At 57.0% G+C, this 22,301-nt stretch overlaps 10 protein-coding genes across 10 annotated transcripts; 7 read left to right on the forward strand and 3 right to left on the reverse strand.

Moving 5' to 3' along the window:
* The first annotated feature begins 769 nt into the window (after positions 1-769).
* Positions 770-2,553, forward strand: B0H64DRAFT_189728 (uncharacterized protein). Its single transcript, XM_062799045.1, has 2 exons — positions 770-1,372; positions 1,440-2,553. The coding sequence occupies exons 1-2, from the start codon at positions 839-841 to the stop codon at positions 2,277-2,279; spliced, it is 1,374 nt and encodes a 457-aa protein (XP_062658052.1). The 5' UTR covers positions 770-838; the 3' UTR covers positions 2,280-2,553.
* Positions 2,554-4,610: 2,057 nt separating this feature from the next.
* B0H64DRAFT_189748 (kinase-like domain-containing protein) lies at positions 4,611-6,284 on the forward strand. The gene is made up of 2 exons (XM_062799046.1): positions 4,611-5,647; positions 5,701-6,284. Exons 1-2 carry the CDS (start codon positions 4,848-4,850, stop codon positions 6,146-6,148), a joined length of 1,248 nt encoding a protein of 415 aa, XP_062658053.1. The 5' UTR covers positions 4,611-4,847; the 3' UTR covers positions 6,149-6,284.
* Positions 6,285-8,070: 1,786 nt separating this feature from the next.
* Positions 8,071-8,721, forward strand: B0H64DRAFT_433680 (uncharacterized protein; the record flags this gene model as incomplete). Its single annotated transcript, XM_062806060.1, has 1 exon — positions 8,071-8,721. The coding sequence occupies exon 1, from the start codon at positions 8,176-8,178 to the stop codon at positions 8,719-8,721; it is 546 nt and encodes a 181-aa protein (XP_062658054.1). The 5' UTR covers positions 8,071-8,175.
* A 115-nt stretch (positions 8,722-8,836) lies between these two features.
* B0H64DRAFT_475989 (uncharacterized protein) lies at positions 8,837-10,019 on the reverse strand. Its single transcript, XM_062808129.1, has 2 exons — positions 9,727-10,019; positions 8,837-9,581 (listed from the first exon to the last, which is right to left on the reverse strand). The coding sequence occupies exons 1-2, from the start codon at positions 9,848-9,850 to the stop codon at positions 9,181-9,183; spliced, it is 525 nt and encodes a 174-aa protein (XP_062658055.1). The 5' UTR covers positions 9,851-10,019; the 3' UTR covers positions 8,837-9,180.
* A 578-nt stretch (positions 10,020-10,597) lies between these two features.
* B0H64DRAFT_189809 (uncharacterized protein) lies at positions 10,598-11,621 on the forward strand. Its single transcript, XM_062799048.1, has 2 exons — positions 10,598-10,877; positions 10,925-11,621. The coding sequence occupies exon 2, from the start codon at positions 10,940-10,942 to the stop codon at positions 11,507-11,509; it is 570 nt and encodes a 189-aa protein (XP_062658056.1). The 5' UTR covers positions 10,598-10,877; positions 10,925-10,939; the 3' UTR covers positions 11,510-11,621.
* B0H64DRAFT_400967 (uncharacterized protein) lies at positions 11,589-12,494 on the reverse strand. Its single transcript, XM_062804114.1, has one exon. The coding sequence runs from the start codon at positions 12,148-12,150 to the stop codon at positions 11,734-11,736; it is 417 nt and encodes a 138-aa protein (XP_062658057.1). The 5' UTR covers positions 12,151-12,494; the 3' UTR covers positions 11,589-11,733.
* Positions 12,495-13,394: 900 nt separating this feature from the next.
* B0H64DRAFT_189802 (uncharacterized protein) lies at positions 13,395-14,371 on the forward strand. Its single transcript, XM_062799047.1, has 2 exons — positions 13,395-13,622; positions 13,685-14,371. The coding sequence occupies exons 1-2, from the start codon at positions 13,451-13,453 to the stop codon at positions 14,236-14,238; spliced, it is 726 nt and encodes a 241-aa protein (XP_062658058.1). The 5' UTR covers positions 13,395-13,450; the 3' UTR covers positions 14,239-14,371.
* Positions 14,372-14,909: 538 nt separating this feature from the next.
* B0H64DRAFT_433683 (uncharacterized protein) lies at positions 14,910-17,583 on the forward strand. Its single transcript, XM_062806061.1, has 3 exons — positions 14,910-15,157; positions 15,391-15,621; positions 15,829-17,583. Exons 1-3 carry the CDS (start codon positions 15,060-15,062, stop codon positions 17,384-17,386), a joined length of 1,887 nt encoding a protein of 628 aa, XP_062658059.1. The 5' UTR covers positions 14,910-15,059; the 3' UTR covers positions 17,387-17,583.
* A 68-nt stretch (positions 17,584-17,651) lies between these two features.
* On the forward strand, positions 17,652-19,936 carry B0H64DRAFT_400972 (phosphoribosyltransferase-like protein). The gene is made up of 14 exons (XM_062804115.1): positions 17,652-18,004; positions 18,062-18,205; positions 18,320-18,499; positions 18,555-18,578; positions 18,645-18,684; positions 18,739-18,799; positions 18,855-18,886; positions 18,942-18,948; positions 19,028-19,045; positions 19,096-19,198; positions 19,250-19,334; positions 19,391-19,433; positions 19,492-19,779; positions 19,840-19,936. Exons 2-13 carry the CDS (start codon positions 18,126-18,128, stop codon positions 19,722-19,724), a joined length of 906 nt encoding a protein of 301 aa, XP_062658060.1. The 5' UTR covers positions 17,652-18,004; positions 18,062-18,125; the 3' UTR covers positions 19,725-19,779; positions 19,840-19,936.
* A 358-nt stretch (positions 19,937-20,294) lies between these two features.
* On the reverse strand, positions 20,295-20,880 carry B0H64DRAFT_443619 (uncharacterized protein; the record flags this gene model as incomplete). Its single annotated transcript, XM_062806725.1, has 2 exons — positions 20,295-20,308; positions 20,382-20,880. The coding sequence occupies 2 exons, from the start codon at positions 20,878-20,880 to the stop codon at positions 20,295-20,297; spliced, it is 513 nt and encodes a 170-aa protein (XP_062658061.1).
* Positions 20,881-22,301: the final 1,421 nt, after the last annotated feature.

Below are 22,301 nucleotides of genomic sequence, written 5' to 3' on the forward strand. Positions count from 1 at the left end.
GAGCAGATCACACAAGACCAGTCCCGGACATGGAGACCGGAAGCCAGCCTAGCCAGCCGTGGGGGAAGACCCAATCGTCGGCAGCGCTATGACTAAGGCAATAAGGAGGACGCGATGCCACACTTTCCGAGTGGCTCCAGTACCAGTGAATGCCTTGATTTGGAACGTGGGCCGCCTTCCGAGTGGCCGATGGGGACGAAGTCGACATACAGAGGAGAGCAAGACGAGGTCGTTTAAGCAGCCAATTAACGAGCCTAGTCCGATGGGACTTGACTTTGACCCACCTCCGATGAGGCTCAAGTGATGATGATCTTGCTCAATATCGGCCGAGTCGCACCGGAGAACTTTGTTTGCTAAGGGCGTGCCGGCAGGTAGGAATGGACTGCGTTGAGTCACTAGGTATGCAGATGACTGCCTAGGTCTGCCTGCACCTCGCCTTGAAAGGTTGATGAATCAAGATTGCTCCGCGGGAGACGGCACGAATTAATTACGTTTGTAATCGACAATGATTGTGAATTTGTGATAGTTGAGCCGCATCATGGAGACGCGAAGGAAGGTTGGGTATGGGCGCTGGTCCGTCAATTTGCCGTTCCGTCACGGTCGTCACTTCCTCCCGGACGAGAAGTTCGCGAGAAAGATCGGATTTTGTGTCGTTGCTGCCTGTGATTTGGAAATCGCTTTGAATTTCATCACGTGAGCGCGCGCCGGTCTCCACTTCGTAAATGAATTCCCTGCAAACCCAAATCCGTGATTCTCGGTCTCGGGCTCTCAGCATTCTACGAAGTATTAAATCATTAAATCTATCTTCTTCCGCCTTACCGGGGAAGACGCGCCCTGCATGAGTGAAAACACGTCTGTCGCCTACGAGGCAACCGCACAAGGCGAAAATGATGTGTTGCAAGAGATGCGGTTCAAGGCCGCAACGCATGAATTGCGTTCGCAGCTCTGGCAGCGCCCTCAGCGATTGGGTATCGCCGCCATCGTTTGTCACCACCTCGGCCTCCGAGTCCCGAAGAGCGCCAAGTATGACTTCCCGGGGAAATCAAAGAAAAAGACTAGGGCCAGGGCTAAACCTCGAGCTGGGATTCGAAGCTTGGAGCCCGACCTGGTCTCGATCCGGCCTCCCGACACCTGGATTCTCGGCAGCTTCAACCTGTGCATTCCCATCCGTGTTCGTCGGTCGCCCAAAGAGACTCCGTACACGGTGCTGATGCGGTGTCCATTGCGACACAAGCTCGCCGAGGACCGCTATCCCGGGACCGTTGAGGAGAAAATGCGGTGCGAAGTCGGCGCGTATGTGTGGATGCAGGAGAACTGCCCCGAGGTTCCCATCCCTAACCTCTTAGGCTTTGGTTTCCCCGGCGGCTTACACGTAGGTCGCCACGCCTAAGGCTCCCCTGTGCTCCTTATCCCTTAGTGACTCGTGCGAGCTCCGATAGTTTACCCATATAAGCTCTCGGCCTTTCTACCAGCGGTGGGCGAGGTCTATTCTCCGTTTTGTTTGCACGCTACTGCACCTGCCGGTCCCCTCGTCGTACGTCCGCATCCGCAAACCACCGGGCCCCTCCGTCCTCCAGCACGGGTATCTCCTCCTCGAATACATCGAACCCGCAGGGGGCCGAATGCTATCCGAAACATGGGACGCCAAATGCCACGATCTAGCCAAGCGCCGGAACCTCTTCCGCGGCCTGGCCCGCATCATACTTTCCGTTGCGCGAATCCCGCACGCCCGTATCGGGTCGTTCACGTTCCGCAATGACTGCACCATCTCTCTTTCAAACAGACCTCTGTCTTGTAGCACCGTAACCCTCGAGAACAGCGGCGCCTCCCGCGTGATAGAGAGGGACAAAACCTATCCGTGCGCGGAGCCCTACATTTCCGACTTACTGGCCCAGCACGACCGCCGTCTGCCGGCCCAGCCAAACTCTGTCAAGGACGAGACGGACCGCCGTCAACCCGGGCTACGCTCCCAACTGTTCGCGATGCAGTTCACCGACTTCCACCAGAGCAACCTGTTTGTGGACGACGACTGGAATATCACCGCACTCGTGGGCCTCGAGTGGATGTGTTCTCGCCCTCTTGAGATGATCGATGTCCCTTACTGGATCACGTCCAAGGGGATCGACGAGGTCGGTGAGCCTGAAGACGAGGCGCTAAAGGAGTATGCCGAGGCGAGGAAGGAGTTTCGCTCAATTCTCAGGGAGGAAGAGGAGAAGCTTACCACGACGGGTAAGTGGCAACAAAATGTTCTACCATCCGACGCCATACAATCCACATAAGCGTCAACGACCCTGAACCGGGGACGCGCACAAGTCACTTCAGACGATGGGATCTGGCCTCTCCAACCACTCAGGCTTGAGGAGCCCAAGCCTCGCCGCACTTCCTGCTTCGGCTGGAAATCTGAGAGACTGGGTAAGAAAAGGGCGAGCCTGGCGACGAATCACTCCAGAATTAAGATCTCGGGAATACTCAGGACATTACGAGATAACTATCAGAAGGCGAGAGCAAGAAAGTTACAGTAAAGAGGAGTGGCATGCCGAGCTGCGATCAGTCTGAAGGGAAAAGCCGGTCACTCTAGCCTCCCGAGAGGAAAAAGATGACATGTGCCTTGACAGAATCGGGAGGTACGGGCATCCATATGACTTCCGTCGTTGCTACTTCTTGTACTACAGCCGAGATTTCCAAAGCTGCCAGAAGCAGGTCTCCAGGGTCGGCCAAAGCTTGTTGTGTTGAGTTTCAAGTTCCCGACTTTCCCCAAAGTCGCAGGCTCCTGAGTGCCAGCTTGAATCGGAATTCCACAGGAAAGAAACACACGTAGATTAGGTGATGGACACAACCAACGGCAGACGAACTACCTCCCATAACTCTTACAAACGGGCGCCAACAAGGAAAGAGAAATCCGCAAATCAAACAGAAAATACGCAAGGGAAACAAAGACCCTCCTCCCAGCAATCCAACCACACTATACCGCCACCGCAGCCGTGGCCGACCGCCAAACGCCAAACGCCCACCACCAACACCAACAACAACGCCGTCCCCCGTTCCCCGTTCCCCGCATCACACGCTCCCATCATACAACCCCGGCCTTGCCGTAATTACCTAGCCACTCGAGCCACGCCCGGCGGAGGCGTGGTGGCGGACGGCCCCCTCCTCGCCGGCGCTTGGCCACTCGCCTGTCTCGCCGGCTGGGGCGTCGACTGGCGAGACCTGTTGGCGGCGGAGCCCGGGGTGGGAGTACTGGACCTGCTGGGGGTACTGGACCTGCTGGGGGTGCTGGACCTGCTGGGGGTACTGGACCTGCTGGGGGTACTGGATCTGCTAGGGGTGCGACTGGGGCTGCCGGCGGCGGCGGGCATCGAGCGAGCAACGCTGGATTCTCGGCTTGGGGCGACAGAGGCCGGCCGCGAGTTGCCGGCCGCTGGGAGGTTGACCTGGAGCAGGTCTGGGTTGCTGTTGGTTGGGTGGGGTTAGTCGTGGGGAGGTGGAGGGGGGTTGGTGAGTGGGAAGGGCTCACAGGATGTCTGGCGCGTGCTGCGAGCATGCCTCGTTGATTACATATTGCGTTACTTGGTGCACGGGCGCAGGGTTCCGACAAAATGTGAATCTTCCGGTGTTGGATCGCCGCCCGCCGCATTTGTGCTCGTCCTTGGTAGAGAGACAGCCGCATATCTTCTTCCATATGTACCAACCGCAAGGGCACCCGCATGGGTTGTTTGGATGGTAGACGAGGGCGGAAGGCTTCCTAATCATCATCTCACATTGGAAGATGACGGTAGCCTCTTCGTGATTGTCAGCCATTGCAACGCTTCTGGGATACGAGCGGCGATGGGGTTGGAGGACGCTGGTGAGACGATGGCTGAACAACAGGATTGGGAAATGTGGTTGTGTTTTCGACTGATGTGGGGAATAGCAAGAGAGGTAGACTAGAAGAAGGGACTTGGAGAAACATTGCTCAAGGAAGGGAAGTTGGGAGACACTCGCTGGCCTTGGACCATATGTATATCATATATCAGAGAATGTTGCCCATTCCCCAGCAGACCGGCACAGCTCCCTGTACGGGGCCCTCCCTTTGGCCACGAGTTACTTGGACAAAACAGTATCAGTGCACCGACCGCCTCAAGACCTTAGATATCAGACTGGACCGGGCCGCTGGACTACGCCAACGGCCGCCCAGAGGCACACCCAGGGGTTGGGCCCGTCGTTTGATGAATGGCTGACGCTAACTCTGGCGTGCAGTCGGCAACCCCGGGGTTGTCGTTGGGGCGAACGATTGTTGAAACCACACGGCCTCGGGCCTTTACCACGGCGTGCGAACTCAGCAGCAGACAGGTGTGGCATGAAAAGTGCCTCGCTCTCAGCGTCTCCATCGGGTACCAGGTAATTGTAGTATTTAACACAACTTTTGATACATGATGTTGCCCCATTTAGATAGCTGATAAACTTTGATAAGGTAGGTAGTTTTAGTCTTAAAAAGGTGGTATTAGCCATTTCTGTCCATTCCATATGCCGCACTATCGCCCCCCCTTCGGTTGGTGCAACGGTGTAACCCCCTGACGTTTCTCATGCAGGCCGGCGGCGTTCTGCGTTTGTGAATGTGACACTGGCAACCAGCCGCATGTGGCCCACTGGCGCCCGCATGTGAGGGCCTGGGCTGTCTCGAACCAACAGTGTCACTCAGCGTGGCTGCTTCTTTACTACGGCGGCTTTCAGCCTCTCTCCGCTAGTACCTACGCCATTGGCCATCAATCCAACCATCGCTCAAATTTACCCGGCCTACCGAGGCAGCACATACTCCGGATATCTGAACGCTGCTGACTGAGGATTCAGCCCAACCAATCGCGCTCGCAATGCCAATCAAAGAGGACTTCAAGCTATGGTGTACAGGTGGCAGCATCAAGGAGGGAATGAGCGAGTGGAGGTTTTCGGAAACTGACCAGCGGCGCCTGATCGCCGTCAGGATGGACGAAGAGCAAGAGTCTGAAGACGTGGCCCTTGAGCACCTGAAGAAATACGTCGACAACCTCGACCCTAACGTAACTCTGATTCACGTAGGGCTTGATGGCGACTTGATCTCCGTTTCGAGCGACCCCGCCCATGACGAGACCTTCTATATGTATTACCCTCCTTTGGACCTCGTCGAACGGCCAGCGGGAGTACAGACCATCCTCCGCTCAGAGCTGCGAGAGTTGGACCGGCTGGTCGGGAACGTCGATCTTGTCTCGTATCAGACCGATACCAACCCCCTTGAAACCAGACAGGTCGTTTTCAAGTACTACTGGCAACTCCAGTTCCTGGAGAAAACATGGGAAGAGATGAATCTCTGGATGCGGTTGTCTCATCACCCCAACATCGTTCCCTTCGATCGCCTCGTGCTCGACGAGGTGCGAGGCGGTGTTGTCGGTTTCACGACCCTGTACATACCCGGTGGCACCCTCCAAGACAATGTGTCTCGCCCCTTCAAGCTCAAGTGGTGCAAGCAACTCATGCAGCTGGTCGACGACTTGAACCTGCGGTACGGCATCGCCCACCAGGACGTCGTCCCGCGCAACCTAGTGGTCGATGAAGCCACCGACAACCTCATGCTCTTTGATTTCGACTGGTCCGCGCAAATCGGCCGTCGCCGCGGGCCATCCTTCTTTTCGTACTGGTACGTCAAGCCAGCCTCCCCGGCCCGCACTCCGATACTGACCTTCACGCTAGGGACATTCGGGACGACGTGAGAGCCGTCATATTCACCGTCTATGAGATGATCACGCGTGATTTCCACTTCCGGGAGGAGGACTGGGGGGCGTTGGATGTGACCACGATACAAGATATCGAATGGGCACAACATCCCGACGTCACGCTCGATCATCCGGTTTCCGAGTACCGCGCACTCTTGAATGCGTGGGTGAAGACACGGGAGGATGGGAAACAAATCACCGTCTACACGGACGCCCCCGAGTACATCGACTGGCCTATACTGGAAAAGCAAGTCGTTGAACAGCCGTTGCCGAACGGCGCGGTACAGCAGGTGCTCGCATGGGACATGGTCCTCCGGAGCCAAGCGTTAGCCCGGCGGGAGGTGTTTGCTGAATGGCAAAGGCCGATGCAGAGTGCGCTAAAGGGCGACTACCACCTGCTAGCCACTGGAAAGCTGTTGGACTGAACTGAGGTCCTTAGACTAATGGATTCCGTTTTCTCTTTCTCATTCATGGACGGTCCCGGCCTGTCACAGTTAGAGACGTGGTGATCCGAGCAGTATATTGGCCTGCTCCTGTTGGCCGGGTAACACCCCACGACCAGAAAAGAGCGTCATGGGTGAGATGTGGGAGAATAAGCCTCCGAGGTACAGTTGACGCAGGGCAGCGGCGGGAGGCTGGCCACGGGCAGGTGGCTGATGCCAACATGCAACAGACACACGCTCAAGGTCCAATGGAATGGAACACTGGGGGTTGCGAGAAGAACGCCTGTGGCACACCTGCTTCTCGTCGCCGAAACTGCGGCCTCAATCAAGCCACTGCAGCCCAATCTCCGGCCGGATACTGCGTTTGAAAACGGGCAGCGACCCCTTTGCCGGACTCGGACAAAGCATTCAATGCATGCGACCACACCGGCTTGTTATGTTTATTGGTGCGAGTTACGAAGTACGAAGAACGAATACCACCTGTCAGTTTATCGATTCATCGAATCAACCAATCAACGAGACCTCCTTTCGAAATGGGACCTTGGCAAGGCGTAGCTCGTCTCCAAAGCATGCCGAGATGGCCTGCCTCGTGCTTTATACGACATACTTGAACAACCACGCATTGACTTTGCGCAGCGTGAACTGTGTGGTACATGACTACCAAGTCTTCGCTACATAGGTAGTTATCACGGTTGCCCATCTCTTCACGAAACCACCACCAACACGGCCAAATACATGTAACGCTAAAGCTCTCGACAGTGTTCGACAACTTCCTTGGGTGTCCTGGCAAACTTTAACCCCCCCCCTTTTTCGCTCACTGGCAAGGGAAAGCGGCCTGGGCCAAGGCCATGCAACAAGATTGAGCGGCTCGCGTGGTGGGCGTTGTGTGAGACAGCAGACGCGTGACATCGCCAAGGGACCCGTCGCGCTGGTGACCGCGGGCCAGACGAGAATGAAGCCTCCCTCCTCCACCTGTACATTCGATTGGCCCACGCGCCCTTGGGAATGGAGATTGTGATGGTCTCTTGTCACGTTTCGGGACAGAACTGGGCTGAGGATTTTTCAAGCGTATTTGTCGGAACCGGAGAGAGAAAGGCCGTGTCTGACAGCTGGGCTGCAAATTGATCGACGGTGTGAATGGGGGGCGGGTCCAGGATGCCCCTGAAGAAGCTTATTTGTACCTCGATCGACCCCGGCAGTGGAGACGGCGAGTGACTGGGGATCGCTCGCTGCCTCCGGGTGCCGGCGGCTAAAAGACCCACGAGGTCTTTTCTCAAGATGGTGAACGATTCCCAGACAAGCGTTGATACTGTGTAGATGCCGTTACCGTGTTAGATATCCTGCGGTGGAGAGATGCTCAGACCAAGAACAAAGCTGAACAAGCCCGTGAAAAACGACACCATTTGTGTATCTCGCATCTTGATGTGGCGCGCGCAGCCTTCAACTTGCCCGAAATAGGCACGACTGCGAGAACCGCCAAGCGGCTCATTTCCTGGGGGCCCACTGGGCTGAGGGACGAAGTCTGAGCTGATCACCACATCCCAGCATCACAACCCACGTCGGCGGACCCCCAACCGACCACCGACGAGCATCAGCCTGGATCTGGAAAAGCGTTCGGGTCATCAAGCTCTCGGCTGTGAGCGAGCTGGGGAAGGGGTCCTGACCCACCGCCCACTTGGTGCCAGGCAGATCGTGTCTCGGTGGGCCGAATCTTCCAAAGATGGAAGCTGGGGCGGGACTGAGGACAAGGAGGACCCAATTTCTTCTGGAACAGGCGGTGGTGTGACTGGCCATGAGGAGGGAAACCGTTGTGGCGGTTCCGAAGGGAGTGAGGTGGAAAGAAATTATTTAAGTCCTCCTTTTCTCCCATCGACCGTTCGAGCCCCCTTTTCCCCATCATCACACCACAGTCACTCCTTTGCTCTTCCAATCTTCAAGACGCTCCTTGCAACATCGCTCACCTCGCTCAACTCCAACCAAAACAAACTCCAACCAACCAAACCGTCAACATGCTCTCCCAAACCCTCCTCCTTGCCCTCGCCGGTGCCGTGAGCGCCCTCCCCGGCCAAATGCAGGCGCGCCAGGACTCCGAGTGCCTCGAGGCCATGCAGTCGGTGTACAAGGGCATGCCGACGCCGGCCCCCGCGCTGGTGAGCTTCTACGCGACCCAGACGCAGACCGACCCCTGCAAGATGACCCTCCCCCCCGCGGTGGAGTCGGCCCAGTCGAGCCTGCAGAGCGCCGCCTCGTCGTGGCTCGCGGCCAACGGCGACGGCATCGCCTCCGCCGCCGAGAAGTGCCCCGACCTCGCCAGCCTCACCGGCAACATCGAGCTCCCCAGCTGCACCGACGGCGCCAGCAGCGGCAACACCAGCGGCGATGACGCCGATGACGCCGACGACAGCAGCGACGATTCCTCCGAGTCCAACGACGACAGCGAGGCTAACGATGACACCGACTCCGACTCTGACGAGAACGCCGGCCACCGTGACACCGGCCTCGCCGCCGCCGCTGTTGCCATCGCTGCCTTCGTTGGCGTCGTTGCCGTCCTCTAAGTTCGAGATGTGGTGGATGAGTGGGAAGACAGGTCGACAGATATCCGGGGCAAGGATAAGTGGAAGACATGTAGACAGGGGTTACTCTGGAAGATGGTTATGCTTTCATGATGGGGGCCGGCGCACAGATAATTTTAATTCAATAACGACCCTCGCGTCGTTGCAATATTGCCCATTCCTGGACCTCCGTTTATGATTGCCAACGTGTGATGTTGATGGTGTCGCTTGTAGCAGAAGAGCTCCGTAGCCGAACCATGCCGTGATCAAAATGCTGCCGTTGACCCCTGAAGTGAAGTTTGCGTCTGTCAAGTGCCAGTTAGATGGCATACGGCGCGCCACTCTGATACTTTGAATGTCCGGAAAGGGGTGTTACTCCTCGGAGGGGTCTATGCTTTGGGCTCCTCAACATAACGATCTAAGGTATGAACGCACATAACGGTTGCCACCCAGCATCAAACCTCACCCCTGATACCCATCCTCCCACAACTCCTTCCGATACCCCTCCGTCAACCGCTCATCCGTCCCATACACCTCCTGCCACCCCACAAACCCACGATCCAACACAACCACCTTCTGCACCTTCCCATCACCACCACCACCACCACCACCACCACCACCACCCTCCTGATCCACCCCGTCAGCACCCGCCGCCGCCTCCTTCTTCTCCGCCGCCGCCCTCTCCACAGCCTCCTTCTCGCGAATATACCGCAGCGCGGCAGCCGGCCCGCGCTGCTGCGAGAGCGCGCAGTGGAAGACGACCGTCTCCTTGTCCTGCAGCTGGCGGACCAGCGTCGGGAGCATGGCGTCCAGGGTGCGCGACGGCACGTTCACCGAGCCCTTGATGTGCCCGCCGATGTAGTCTACAGAAAGGGGCAGCGGGGGGGGTTGGTTAGTTGGTGGTGGTGGTAATGGTGGTTACACGGCTCTCGGGGTGCCTGAGTAGAGAAAACTGGGGAGGTGGTGGGGTGGGGTTGGATAGGTTGGATGAGGGAGTGGTTTTCATACCATCGTCTCGCACGTCGATGATGGCTATGGTGGGGTCACCCGAGGCGGCTCGTTCTTTGGCGCCGAGGAGGATTTGCGAGAGTGAAGCTGCCGAGACGCGTTCGAGGCTGCCGATGGTGGCCATTTTGGCCGGGTATATGGAGGAGATTGCTTGGGTGGTGGTTGAGTTGGTTTGCCTGGAAGCGTGTTGAAAGGGAAGCTGACGACTCGTGGTTGTCGATGGTGTGCTTTCAGGTGGGCTGCCGGCGGGCACCTTGACGGCCCGGGTTCATCAGCCTGCCAGCTGGCAGACGGCTGGCGCGGCTGAAGCCCGAAAGTGAGCTGAGTCCGCGGGTGGGGTGGTTGTTGAACACATCTGACTTCACAAGTTCACTTCACTCCCACTCATCAAACCCGATCCATGCTGTTGTCGGCCATGCCATTCGACGCAGAAGTAGTTGCGCGACGTGCCCACGAGGAATCAAGTCCTTTTGCCATCTTTTCTTCTTTTTCTTTTTCTTTCTTTTTTATTCTTTTTTCTTCCCCCCCCCTTTCTTTTACCTTGATAGAATCTGCCCTGCGTGAGCAAGTCATCATTTAGTCGACGACACCCACTCTGAAGATGGGCCCCAGATTTAGCTCCGATTCTCCTATCAGTCGCTTCGCGCTGTGACGTCGGGCTCGAAGGCAATGCCGTACTGAACCGGGCTTTTCCTTGTCGAGAGGCAACCACAGCCCTGTCGTCATTCCGGCGTTGCCACGGTGAATCCACTTACCCACCACCGGTCTTCGGTCGGTTCGGTAGCCTCACACATGTCAAGCTTGGCTTTCTTTCGTCTGATTTATATAGTCGGAGGCAAACCGGTTGCTAGGCAAGTGGTAGGATGTAGGGAACCACTAGCAGAGCGGTTTTGCCCGCGGGGGCTCTGTCAAGCGACTCGCTACCCACACTGCGAGGTTTTCTTTGAAAGTTGGGATTTCATCTCGGGATGCCGGCGAACGCGCAGTCTTCGGTTCATCTTGTTCCGTCGACACCGTCGTTGCTTCTCGCAACTACCTCCTCAAAATCACTAGTATTACCTTTCTTGGCCCCTGCGTTTAAGGCCATCTCGTCCACTCAACTTTCGACGGCTAGTGCTGGACCTACCGCACATTAGACTGATGCCTCCGAGGTGAGTTCCTGCTCACTAAATTGCAAATTGTCAACTAACATAAACAGACTAATTCCGGAGGCATGGAGAAGCAAATATCCTCACGCACCTTTACCATTGCCATTGTGGTCACAGCAGTCGGCACATGTCTGCTGTCCTTACTCGGGTATTACCTCTTCACTATTTGGCGGCGCAGGGTAAAGCAACGAGCTCATGAGGAAGAGAAGGATGGCAACGCCGCTCTTGACCGAGCTATTGTGAGCTACACCGGTAAGGAGCAGTCCAACCCGCCAGGGCTGTCAGCACCGGAAGGACCACAGAAATCCCAGCCGGCAATGACGACGGCAATCCACGCAAATTTGGGCTCCGCGGGGGTTGACAACCCTGCGGAACCCTCGCCCCGATCAATCCATGAACTCCCAGCCCCGACCGCGGTTCAAGGACAGGCACTTGAAAAAACAGTAACGTTGGAGACAGACACGTCGAGGTCGCTAAGGAGGACGGCATCCTCACACTTTCTGGACAGCGCCGAACGGGTTTACGCGTGCATTCTCGCGAGCCCACTAGAGCGTATGAGGACCTGGTCCACGCCGAGCCCGGCGCCTCGGGATGATGTCGGCTGGCCCTTGGCACCCAAGGGGGGTTGGCTATGAAGATGTAGCTTGGAGGCTCGATTAGAAAGAAACAAATGGCCATACCAGCTTATTTAGAATCGGGCTTTAGAATGGATCAGTTTTAGATTTAACTCTCGTGTTATTCCTATTGGTGACTGTCGGTAACCGGCATTTGGTAGTAGTTTGTAATTGAACCGTTAGTGATCGAGTTCTTTACTGTCTTCCAACCAGGGGTGATTACGACTCAACTGAGTACGTTCGGGTTAAAACCAGGCACGGAAGGCCGAAATGCCACGAACCACTACCCAGGCAAGCACGCCAACACCAACACCATACCCAAACCTCGCCCAAGGATGAGTTAAAGCGAGGCAAAACCGGCTCAGGATGCTACCCAGCAACCCCCAGTCGCGGTTCGTATATCGAACACCAGGCACATCGACGCCTGCTCTTCGCAACTTCCCTACCATGGTACTTCCAATCGCGCCCTGGTTGCCCAACCGGACTTTGGTCTCCCCAAACTCTTGCCAGCCCATATCCTCAGCAAAGAGGCAATGCCCAAAATCAATATGAAGAGGCCGCAAGCTTTCCCGCTGCACAACGACGTTACGTGGCTGGCAGTCTGTGTTGATGACGCCCGCGTTCGTGAACGACAAGGCACAACCGGTTCCCTTTCTCTCCATGGCCTACGGGCGTAGGGTATTGATGGAATATGGCGATTGGGTTGTTATCCGGGGTGAAATATCCTTTTCCCTGCCAAGCCCAGTTATGCGATAAGAAAGAAGGTGTTGCGTGTCCGCCATTGCCAGGAAACACTGCCCGGCTTGGCTTGTGCGCATAAAATGATAAAAAGCCATTCGGCAAGAAATCGTGTTCAAAGCGGGGCACCTCAAGACTCAAAGGGAAGGATGGAACGGAATACTCGTCGTAGTTATGTTAGCAATCCATCTGCTGAAGCGATAGGTTGAAGCTCTCTCGGAGTTGAAACTTGGATTCCATTTCGTTCCGCCGAGGTACAAAAATACCTGGAAGCTGAGTGCCAAGGTGACCTCGTGTGGGGCTCACGAGGAGCTGGGGAGAGCTCGGCGGCTGATGACGACAAGCCGTGACGCTTGCACCTGACAAAGCCAAGGCAGCTCTTTGTGCACTGGGAGATTGAGCAAAGCTGTCAACTTGAACTTGGGGCTTTTTATTCGTAAGGTAGTTTTCCCGCATCTTTCTCTCCCGTCTCCCATCACTGGAACAGTTTCTGTTATTTACTGTACTGCCCGTGTATGTTTCACAATCTGTGCCAACGACTCCGGTGGCATCGCAAAGACAACTGAACGCCAAACAACGCCTGGGTTGACCGCCACGGCGCCAAAAAAGCGACGTCACACCCCTGCAGCCAGCTCCCTCGAAGTGTTGGCAGTGACGCACCGACCATCGCCAAATTCCATCCCGGCGTTCAAAGCGACCACCTTTTTCCCATTCTCCACAACGCAAACCGAGCACCCTTTGCCAGCTCTGTGACGACCAGACACCGCAATCCAGAGCGCTTCGACGCACGATAATCGTATTGCATCAATCGACCAGCATCACAATCTCCGAAGCATACAGCCGCGCATAATGGCTCCGCCGCCGCCAGCAGACATGCCGCTCGCCCAACGGCTGCAGCGGGTGGCTATGACCTTGCAATGTACGTGTGCAGCCTCCATCGCCAGGGACAAACCACCTGTGACCCCTGGGCAACGCCTCGTTTTGGCACGAATCGCATAACTGACCGAGTTTGTTTTTGTTAGTTGCTTGGTTCTCCGGGTACGTCGATTTCTTCCCGGCTCTTCAGCGGCGACCCATCGCAGCAAGCTAAGGGGCTGGGGCGCAAACACCCGACTTCCTCAACTTGCCGACCCGAATAACGTCGTATCTGTGGCTGACTGTCGTTTTCACAGACATGCGGTCCTCCTTTTCTGCATCTTCCGATATTCGTTTTCATGGATCCGCATGAACTACTACGGAGGCGTGGCCCAGTTCTGCTACCGCCTCGCCTTCCTCTCGGCCGCTGGGACCTACGGGATCGTAGTTTATAAGACGTGGCGCGCCCGTCAAAAGACCGGCGCTAAGCAACCCGGGGGTGTCTTGGGCTACCTCTCTGACGAGAACGTTCAGTATCTTGGTATGTGTCCCCGCCTCCCATACCCTCCGCAGCATGAGACCGTGCTGACCAATTCGCCTCAGTGATGGCCTTGATCTGGCTCTTTATGCCCCAATACCCGCTTGCCCTCCTCCCGTATGGCATTTACTCCGTCTTCCACGTCGCCACCTACTTCGGCGCGACCATTGTGCCGACTCTCTTCCCCCCGGCCAAGGTCACGCCGCCCGCCGGAGCGTCGCCGGGCGCCAAGCCGCAGTTCACCCAACACCCGGCTTCGGAGGCCATCAAGTCGTTCGTCAAGCAGTACTACGACTCGTCCATGTCGGTGGTCTCCAGCCTCGAGATTCTGCTGTGGATTCGCCTTCTGCTGGCCGCCGTTTTCTTCCAGCGCCGGTCATGGATTCTGATTGCCCTCTACACTGCTTTCCTGCGCGCCCGTTTCGCCCAGAGCAGCCACGTCCAGGGCTCCTTTGCTCAGCTCGAGGCCCGCATCGACAACCTCATTGGCGCCCAGGGCACCCCGCCCGTCGCTCGCCAGGTGTGGGACGGCGTGAAGGGCACTGCGAGACAGTTCCACGGCGCCACCGACGTCAACAAGTACGCCAATGGCGCCGCTGCCCCCAAGAAGACGTCCTAAGCGGCCATGCCCGAGGGATGTTTGATCACCCGACAAGAAGGCTTTCCGCATGCATGCTCGTGCGGCCTGAAGCATGACAATCCAGTCTAGCAACGATGTTTGCGCATGGCGAACCGTTCTGGTCACGCAATACCAGTACTTAATTGTTGTAAGGGGGGGAGTAGGCGGGGAGTGGTTGACTCGCGGTGGAGGAAAAGGGGTGTTGTGGGACGGCAGCTGGCGATCTCGTCTGGTACGGCAGGGGTCGGTGTTTACTCTTTGTTTTACTAGCTTCTCCTTGGACCTGGTGCTGGTTTCCGAGGAGTTGGGGAATTCATTGGTGAGACAGAAACGGATGGGTTTCCTGGTATTGGTCTTATTATCACTGTATCACAATATCTAACCAGTATCGATGGACAACCGCGTTTTTCGGTGATGTATGTACGCCTGCTTCCAACCGCCGGAGGTTGGCTGAGAAGCAACGGCGCCCACCCTTCAAAGCCAATGTCAAGTACCCCCGCGCATTGCAGCAATAGCGGACCCAACTGAGAGGGAGCCAACCCTCCACGTGCTCTCCTTGCTTTCAGAGACGGCATTGCCAAGCTTTATCGAAACCCCACCTCCCTGCAGCAATGACGTCGCAGCGGGTTGATAAACCTCCCGTTCCTGAGCCCGCGGGTCGGTTTCTGTCCTTGTCCTCACTGAACACTGATAGAACATTGCCCGATTGGGCATGTCTGATATTTTGTAAAGCGATACACACGGAGCTCATACTTAAATCTTATTTATCACTCACGGCACCAAAGAGACAATAGAGACAATACACCGCCCTTCATGTCATCATGGCCTCCCTGCTCCGTCAACTCGTCGCCGGTCCCCGCGCACAACACCAAGAAACCGGGCTCGACCTGTGCTACGTAACCGAAAATATCATCGCAACGTTGGTTCCCCCCTACCCCCCTCTTTTTTTGTGACCAACCCCAATAAGCACCCTCCCAAGTCAACCACCATCTCCCGCCTCACCCCAACCTAGACCAGACCAAGCAAACACACCCAAACTCAACCCCCCCCTTAAAAAAAGCCTAACCACCCCCCTCACCCCCTTCAATACCATACCAATCCCCGCCATCCCATCCCATCACTAAAAAAGACAAACCCTCCCCCAAAAAACAGATCCGGCCCCTCCCAAACCTACCCGCAACGCGCCTACCGCACCCCGCTCGACCGCCTCGTCGCCTTCCTCGACGCCCGCCACGGGAGCCGCTGGGCCGTCTGGGAGTTCCGCGCCGAGGGCACCGGCTACCCGGACGCCGCCGTCCACGGCCGCGTCCGCCACTTCCCCTGGCCCGACCACCACCCGCCGCCGTTCGGGCTGGTGCCGCGGATTGTGGGGGGGATGAGAAGGTGGGTGGGGGGTGGGGTTTTGGAGGGGGGTACTGGGGTTTTGAGGGAGGAGGGGGATGATGGGGATGGGGAAGGGAGTGGGGAGAGGTGTGGAAAGGATAGGGATGGGGATGGGGTGGTGGGAGAGGGTGAGGATGGTGAAGGGCGCCGGGGAAAGGGTAATGAGGGGGAGGGGGGAAGAGACGGTAAGGAGAGTGGGCAGGGCAGTGGAAAAGACGGCGAGGCAGGCGGGGAGGGGGGAAACGAAAAAGGCACCAAAGACGAGAAAGGCGACAGAGTCATCGTCGTTCACTGCAAGGCTGGCAAGGGCCGGTCCGGCACCATGGCCTGCAGCTACCTCATTGCCGAGTGCGGGTGGACGCCCGAGGACGCCCTGGCCAGGTTCACTGAGCGCCGCATGAGGCCCGGCTTCGGGGCCGGCGTGTCCATCCCCAGCCAGTTGCGGTGGATCAGCTACGTGGACCGTTGGACAAGGGGCGGGAAGAAGTATCTCGATCGGCCAGTGGAGATTGCCGAGATTCATGTCTGGGGTCTGAGGAACGGGGTTAAGGTGGAGGTGGAGGGGTTTGTGGAGGAGGGTAAAAAGATACGCGTCTTCCATACGTTCAAGCAGGAGGAGCGGATTGTGGTTGAGCCGGGCGCGCCAGGCGGTGGGGGGGTTGTGGACATGGTTCAGGATATGGCTGGCTATGGAGCTAGCGCCACCGTGGGCGAGACGGGTGAGGCTGAAGAAGATGCGGATTACGGGGAGATTGTAAAGGGGGATAACGGCAAAGACAACAGCAAAAGCGAAACACCCTCGAGAAGCTCCTCGAAGAGCCCCTCGCAAAAGCTGAAAGAGTCTCGGACGGCAGGGTTGATGAGAAAACTATCGAGACGCAAACCCGATTCATCTGCGGACCTCAACAAGCTAGACAAGGTGGGCCCGAGGAGCAAGACCATTGCCATGCCGGACGCCTCGCAGGTCTCATCCACCGGGACTCCGCCCCCGGGGAAAGGCGGATCGCCTTCCCGGTCAACGACGAGTCTGCAAAACGGTTTCTCCTTTGCCGACTCCTCCGAGCCCGGTGGGCAGGCAGTCATCTTCAAACCGTCCGGCTCGATCCGCGTCCCGAATAGCGACATCAACATCTCTGTCGAGAGGAGAAACCGCGCCCCCGCCAGCGTCGGCTTGACCATGGTCACGGCCGTCGCACATGTGTGGTTCAACGCATTCTTCGAGGGCAACGGGCCCGAGCAAGACGGCAAGGCCGACGACAGCGGCGTGTTCGAGATCGACTGGGACAAGATGGACGGCATCAAAGGCTCGAGCCGGAGAGGGACCAGGGCGCTAGACAGGTTGGCCGTGGTCTGGCGTGTGGCAGGCACTGGTGTGGCCGGGGCGGAGGAGGTCACCTCCGGGGTGGCGATCAACGAGCCTGGGGAGGACAGCCCGGTGCCACAGATGCAGGCGGCCGACTGGAAGGGGGGAAATCAAGAAGACCCAACGGCTGACAAGCACCTTGGCTTGAGGGTGGAGGATCCCGAGAGCCGGGAGGTCAGCAAGGCCAGCAGCGTAAAGAGTCAGGAGGTTGGAGATACTGGCGGCGGTGCGCCAAAAGGAGAGAAGGATGGAGACGGGGATGACCGAGCCTCCCTTGAAGGTGTCAAGGTTAGCGGCCCGACGGGGGAGGATGTTCTGGATGTGGATGAGGCACCGGCCGGGAATGGTCAGGGATCAAGCGGTCAGTCAGAGATTAAAGGCCGCGATCCCGCCATTCTCTAGCTTATGGCAATGAACTGCCTTTGTGTAGATTATCGAACTGGCCGGGTATACACTCAGTACAACACATCTGTCGTCGGCTGTCAAGAGTGAAAAATGGAAGTTACGAGCTGTAACCGCTTTCCTTCGTTACCCGCCTACACAGTAAAAGTACTAACCTGCCTGTCTACCGCAGTACGCAGGTGATACGAACAAACACAATGCCAAGACAAATATGCGTGTGTGTGTGTTTTTTTTTTTTCTCGGTGACTGAGCGCCGACTGTGTAAGCCTGCAGGTCTGTCATGTCATGACGACACAGCAATGGAACATGGGAACTGAGCTCCGCTGACAGATCCACATGCGGCCAAGAACACGCCTGTGCCGATAACGATAAGGAGAGCCACATGGGTGTCACTCTCGGCTAGCGGGTACACCGACCAGGTACCTTGAGGAGCGCGGCCTGGACCATCTCCACCCGGCTTTCTTTCAACTTTTTCTGCCGGTATGGGCAAGCGAGTGTCTCCAGTCGCCGCCAGTGGTTCTCCGACCTCGAATTGGATTCCTACCACCCCCATCTTCCCCAGAACTCCGGTCCTGCTTCCACCCGAAGCGAGAACGACTTGTGAACCCGTCAACCCCTGTACGTGCCACAGCCCTTGTCACTGCCCCGCAATCAGTTCCCCGCTAACAGCTGCAGGAAGCAGCAAAGAAAACTTCAAAGCCGTGCTGTCGTCCGGCAGCCGCGCGCTCTCTTTCTCACCATGTCCGCCGAGATGGCAAACGAGATCAAATTGATCAGCGGCCGCAGCCACCCCCAGCTGAGCGACAAGATTGCGAAGCGGTACGATAGAACCCGATCCCCTCTTTCACCAGCACCGTCAAGACCATTTCAATTCCGAGAACGACCCGACCTACCTGCCGCCGTCCGGCTTCGCTAACGTGCACTTGCTCCCAGGCTCGGCATCGAAGTCGCCCGAACGATCTCCCTCAACTACTCGAACCAGGAAACCTCTTTCACCGTCGGCGAATCGGTCCGCGACGAGGATGTTTTCATCGTGCAATCCACCGCCACGGGCGACGTCAACGAAGGGCTAATGGAGTTGTTGATCATGATCTCGGCTTGTCGGACTGCTAGGTAGGATGGCGCACACCGGCATCGAGTGCATCGGTTGCTGACATTGCCTTTGTAGTGCCAGGAGGATAACAGCTGTTATGTGAGCTCCCCGTCGAGCCTCGGACGCCATCTGATTCACCGTGGGAGCCGGTGCTGACTTTGGTAGCCCCAACTTCCCCTATGCTCGGCAGGACAAGAAGGACAAGGTACGCCATATCCATCACCCGCGGGTGCAAATCCCCGGCTAACATGGGCCACAGTCGAGAGCTCCCATCAGCGCAAGATTGGTCGCAAATATGCTGACCACGGCCGGTGCCAACCGTATGCCTCCTGCTTCAACCCCCAATTCCCAATTGGATGTTGACCGACAACACAGATATTGTAACCGTGGACCTCCACGCTTCTCAGGTAAGTTAAGTCAATGCCGCCGTTAGTAAGTGACCACGCTGACATTCACCTTTAGATCCAAGGTATGTCGTCCTCCATCTGCTCCGTCGTCGCGGTCCGGCGATCCAATGAAGATGCGACGCTGACCCAGACTTGGTGCAGGTTTCTTCAGCGTTCCAGGTATGTGCCGGTCCCAGCCACTCGGTAGACTCATGGCTAATTCTCGCCAGTGGACAACTTGTACGCCGAACCTTCTTTCCTCCGCTATATCAGGGAAAACTTCAACGCCGAGGACTGCGTCATTGTATCTCCTGATGCCGGTGGTGCGAAGCGGTGAGTCGCCCATCCTCGATGAAGTGGACCGCTGTTGCTGACGATGCGAAGTGCGACATCCATTGCTGATCACCTTAACACTGCGTTCGCTCTGATCCACAAAGAGCGCCCCCGGCCCAACGTTGTTGGCCGCATGGTAAGGGGGAAAACGGATTGCCAAAGTGGAGAACAGTGGTTAACAAGAGAATTCAGGTCCTTGTCGGGAATGTTGAGGACAAGGTTGCCATCTTGGTTGGTAAGTTCTTCCCCTGGTTTTGGTTTCCGTCCAGGGATGTTTTGTTAACATCTCCAAGACGATATGGCGGATACCTGCGGCACTCTCGTGAAGGCAGCAGCAGTGCTCAAGGAGAATGGTGCCAAGTCGGTGCTCGCACTCGTCACGCACGGCATCTTGTCCGGCAGCGCCATCGAGACCCTGAATGGCAGTGTGCTTTCGGCCCTCGTCGTCACAAACACCGTGCCACTTGGAGACAAGGTCGACCGAGTAAGTGGTTGCCAATGCATTCAATCCTCGCATGTTGACTAACCCCGCTCAGTGCCCCAAGCTGCGTGTTATTGACATTAGCCCCACCATCGCAGAGGTATGTTTCCGTGTTGTTGACTGTCCTTGTGTGTTAAATGCATGCTGATCCCCGACACAGGCCATCCGCCGCACTCACAATGGTACTTCCCAACCCAAACCCGCTCCCTTCCTATTGATACTAACCCTGATTCAGGCGAGTCGGTTTCGTACCTCTTCACCCACGCCCCGGTTTAAATTTGACCCCCCATGAATGGCAACGACAGGCCCAGATTTGGGGCTTCATGAGACGTAATATACGAAGCGGTAGATGAGGGAAAATTTGCTTTGAGGAGAACAGGCATGTTGCTCAACTTCATCAGGTTACGGAGTCGATGTCTGTGTATATCAAGGTTGGGCAGAAGGAGTTTGGCTTTCGGAATTTAGATGGCTTCCCAGTTTGCAGGACCCAAAGTGCACAGTGCACACAGCTTTCTCTCATCCCCACCGGTGATGACCAGTCGGATGAAATGCACCCCAGACAGCATGACTTGTGATGTAGGTTGTCTGATGACCACCTAACCACTCCTCAGCAGCCTACAAGTCCTCCCCTACCAAGTCACCTCGTCAGCCACACCACCAACGCACAACCGAAGCAAAACAAAAAAGAAAGGCGGAACTCACTCAAGACGACATCAAACGCATCATCAATCTGCTCCGCAACCTGCCTCGCCAGCGCATCCGGATTCCCGTACAGCCGCGACGTCGCGTTGCCGACCTGCTCGCCCAGCTCCGCCAGCAGGCCCGCCGGCGCCCGCACCACCAGCACCCCGGCCACGTACCCCAGCGCGTCGGCCACCTCGGGCGCCGCCGCCTCGATGCCCCACGTCTGCGCGCCGGAGCTGCCCGTCGCGTGGTCCACCACCGACCCGCCCGCCTGGCACAGCTGTGCGGCCGCCGCCGCCTGCGCCGCCACGAACTCGTAGTTCAGGCCGTACCGCAGCGTGAAGGCGTATCCCGGCCAGCTGTCCGGCACGGCGGCGGCGGCGGCGGCGCCGTTGGAGGGTGGTGCGCAGCGGATTGGTGGGTGTTGTTCTTGTTGTTGGGCCGCGGCGCCGATGTGGCTGCTGCTGGTGGTGGTGAGGGCGAGGAGGGGGAGGAGGATGTGGGTAGGGGAGCGCATCTTGGGTTGTTGTTGTTGTTGTTGTTGTTGTGTGGTGGTGGTGGCGGTGGTATTAGGAGGGAGAGGTTGGGTTGCTGTGGGTGGTCCAATGGTTCACTTATCCCGTTGATGGGGATTCTTTGAGAAGCGGGAGAGTTGCAAATTGCGTGAGAGGTGGAAAGGACGGCGGCAAATCTTGCGTGGAAGTCACACGGGTCTTCTTTAAGCATTTTGGAAACACACCGAACTATCAATTCCACCCCCATTTCTTGCGTCGTATGAGTTAGGCAGCCTCTACCCGCCGCATCGAAGGGTGCTGGTGCGGAAATGAGCGTTGTGCTATCGCTATGTAAAAGTCCGAGGCCTTGATCCGACGGCGCGAATCTCATGGCACCATTCCTGGAAACATCCTTCTGAGGGCAGAAGTTTTGGCGCCAAGACCCCATGGAGCCGTAAACTTACCCATACGGATCTGTACCGGCGTTATCCGTCCTGCTCGCCCGCGAAGGAGCAAATCCTACGACGAAATGAATTAGAGATGGTGAGTTCCTCCGAAACACATTCCAATATATCGATTTACCTACAGTTCTAAGATCACCCAGCAATTCCTTTGAAGCGGCGGTCAAGGCCATCAACAGTCATCGTCAATCCCCGCGACCACACGGCGTGTGATGTATTTTACAGATTCTCACCCTGGTACGGTACCCAAATTTACACGCTCAATCATTGGGCGCCTCGCTCATGGATGGGTGCTAGTCCCGATCAGGCTAGGCACATCAACCTTCCAGAAGCCTGCCATGCCAGCCTCAATGAAACCACCACCCTCTCCTGCTGTGAGCCGGCGAAAGAGGTGAACGCGTTGCAGAGCCGCACGTGGCCTTTGAAGAGAGAGGGATTGGCTGTGGTGGCGAGGCGGTGACCTCCATGTGGCCTTCCGGCACTCCGTCCCAGCATGAGTGTGCACAAGCTCACCTCTGTGATGACGATGACAAGGGCGAGCCTCCCGCAGTGGCACAGGGCTCACAAGGAAGTTTACGGAACTCAGAGATTAATGGATTTGGCTGCGCCGTGAGCTGAACTGATGAATCGATCATAGAAGGCGAGAGAAATGAGGCGGAGTCAGGGCTCGGGTTACACAGTCCGTCCTGGCAGCCGCGAGCGCGCCTACGCTTGACAGGTACCGACCTTGGCGTGCTTGGCCCAAAGTCGGAGATCCCCTCTCTTGACAGACGGGCAACCGTTCAAACCCATCCCCCAAAAAGTAACATTTGGGATCATTTGTGAAGGAAATTCCAAATAAGACTTCCCTTTGCTAAAGAACGACTGTTTTGCCGTTGAGTTGGAAATTTTAGCAATGACCCCAGGCCGGTCTTGAAGTCAGGCGCAAACGAGCAGACCAAACCGCAAGCTCCGGAGCTCTGCAGCCGTCGCTTTTTGGCCCC

The sequence above is a fragment of the Chaetomium fimeti genome (genome assembly GCF_033439085.1).
Source record: "Chaetomium fimeti strain CBS 168.71 chromosome Unknown B0H64scaffold_5, whole genome shotgun sequence".
Taxonomy (NCBI): Eukaryota; Fungi; Ascomycota; class Sordariomycetes; order Sordariales; family Chaetomiaceae; genus Chaetomium; species Chaetomium fimeti.

Bases quoted from the DNA above. Each gene is read 5' to 3' on its own strand.
- B0H64DRAFT_400972 (XM_062804115.1), top strand. From the start codon at position 18,126: ATGTCCGCCGAGATGGCAAACGAGATCAAATTGATCAGCGGCCGCAGC. The intron at 18,500-18,554 runs GTAGGATGGCGC...TTGCCTTTGTAG, and splicing joins TCGGCTTGTCGGACTGCTAG to TGCCAGGAGGATAACAGCTG. The intron at 19,434-19,491 runs GTAAGTTCTTCC...AACATCTCCAAG, and splicing joins CAAGGTTGCCATCTTGGTTG to ACGATATGGCGGATACCTGC.
- B0H64DRAFT_189802 (XM_062799047.1), top strand. From the start codon at position 13,451: ATGAACTACTACGGAGGCGTGGCCCAGTTCTGCTACCGCCTCGCCTTC. The intron at 13,623-13,684 runs GTATGTGTCCCC...AATTCGCCTCAG, and splicing joins CGAGAACGTTCAGTATCTTG to TGATGGCCTTGATCTGGCTC.
- B0H64DRAFT_475989 (XM_062808129.1), bottom strand. From the start codon at position 9,850: ATGGCCACCATCGGCAGCCTCGAACGCGTCTCGGCAGCTTCACTCTCG. The intron at 9,582-9,726 runs GTATGAAAACCA...CCCTTTCTGTAG, and splicing joins CATCGACGTGCGAGACGATG to ACTACATCGGCGGGCACATC.
- B0H64DRAFT_189748 (XM_062799046.1), top strand. From the start codon at position 4,848: ATGCCAATCAAAGAGGACTTCAAGCTATGGTGTACAGGTGGCAGCATC. The intron at 5,648-5,700 runs GTACGTCAAGCC...CCTTCACGCTAG, and splicing joins CCATCCTTCTTTTCGTACTG to GGACATTCGGGACGACGTGA.
- B0H64DRAFT_189809 (XM_062799048.1), top strand. From the start codon at position 10,940: ATGGAGAAGCAAATATCCTCACGCACCTTTACCATTGCCATTGTGGTC.
- B0H64DRAFT_400967 (XM_062804114.1), bottom strand. From the start codon at position 12,150: ATGGAGAGAAAGGGAACCGGTTGTGCCTTGTCGTTCACGAACGCGGGC.
- B0H64DRAFT_189728 (XM_062799045.1), top strand. From the start codon at position 839: ATGAGTGAAAACACGTCTGTCGCCTACGAGGCAACCGCACAAGGCGAA. The intron at 1,373-1,439 runs GTAGGTCGCCAC...GAGCTCCGATAG, and splicing joins GTTTCCCCGGCGGCTTACAC to TTTACCCATATAAGCTCTCG.
- B0H64DRAFT_433683 (XM_062806061.1), top strand. From the start codon at position 15,060: ATGGCCTCCCTGCTCCGTCAACTCGTCGCCGGTCCCCGCGCACAACAC. The intron at 15,158-15,390 runs GTTGGTTCCCCC...CCCAAAAAACAG, and splicing joins ACCGAAAATATCATCGCAAC to ATCCGGCCCCTCCCAAACCT. The intron at 15,622-15,828 runs GTGGGTGGGGGG...TGGGCAGGGCAG, and splicing joins ATTGTGGGGGGGATGAGAAG to TGGAAAAGACGGCGAGGCAG.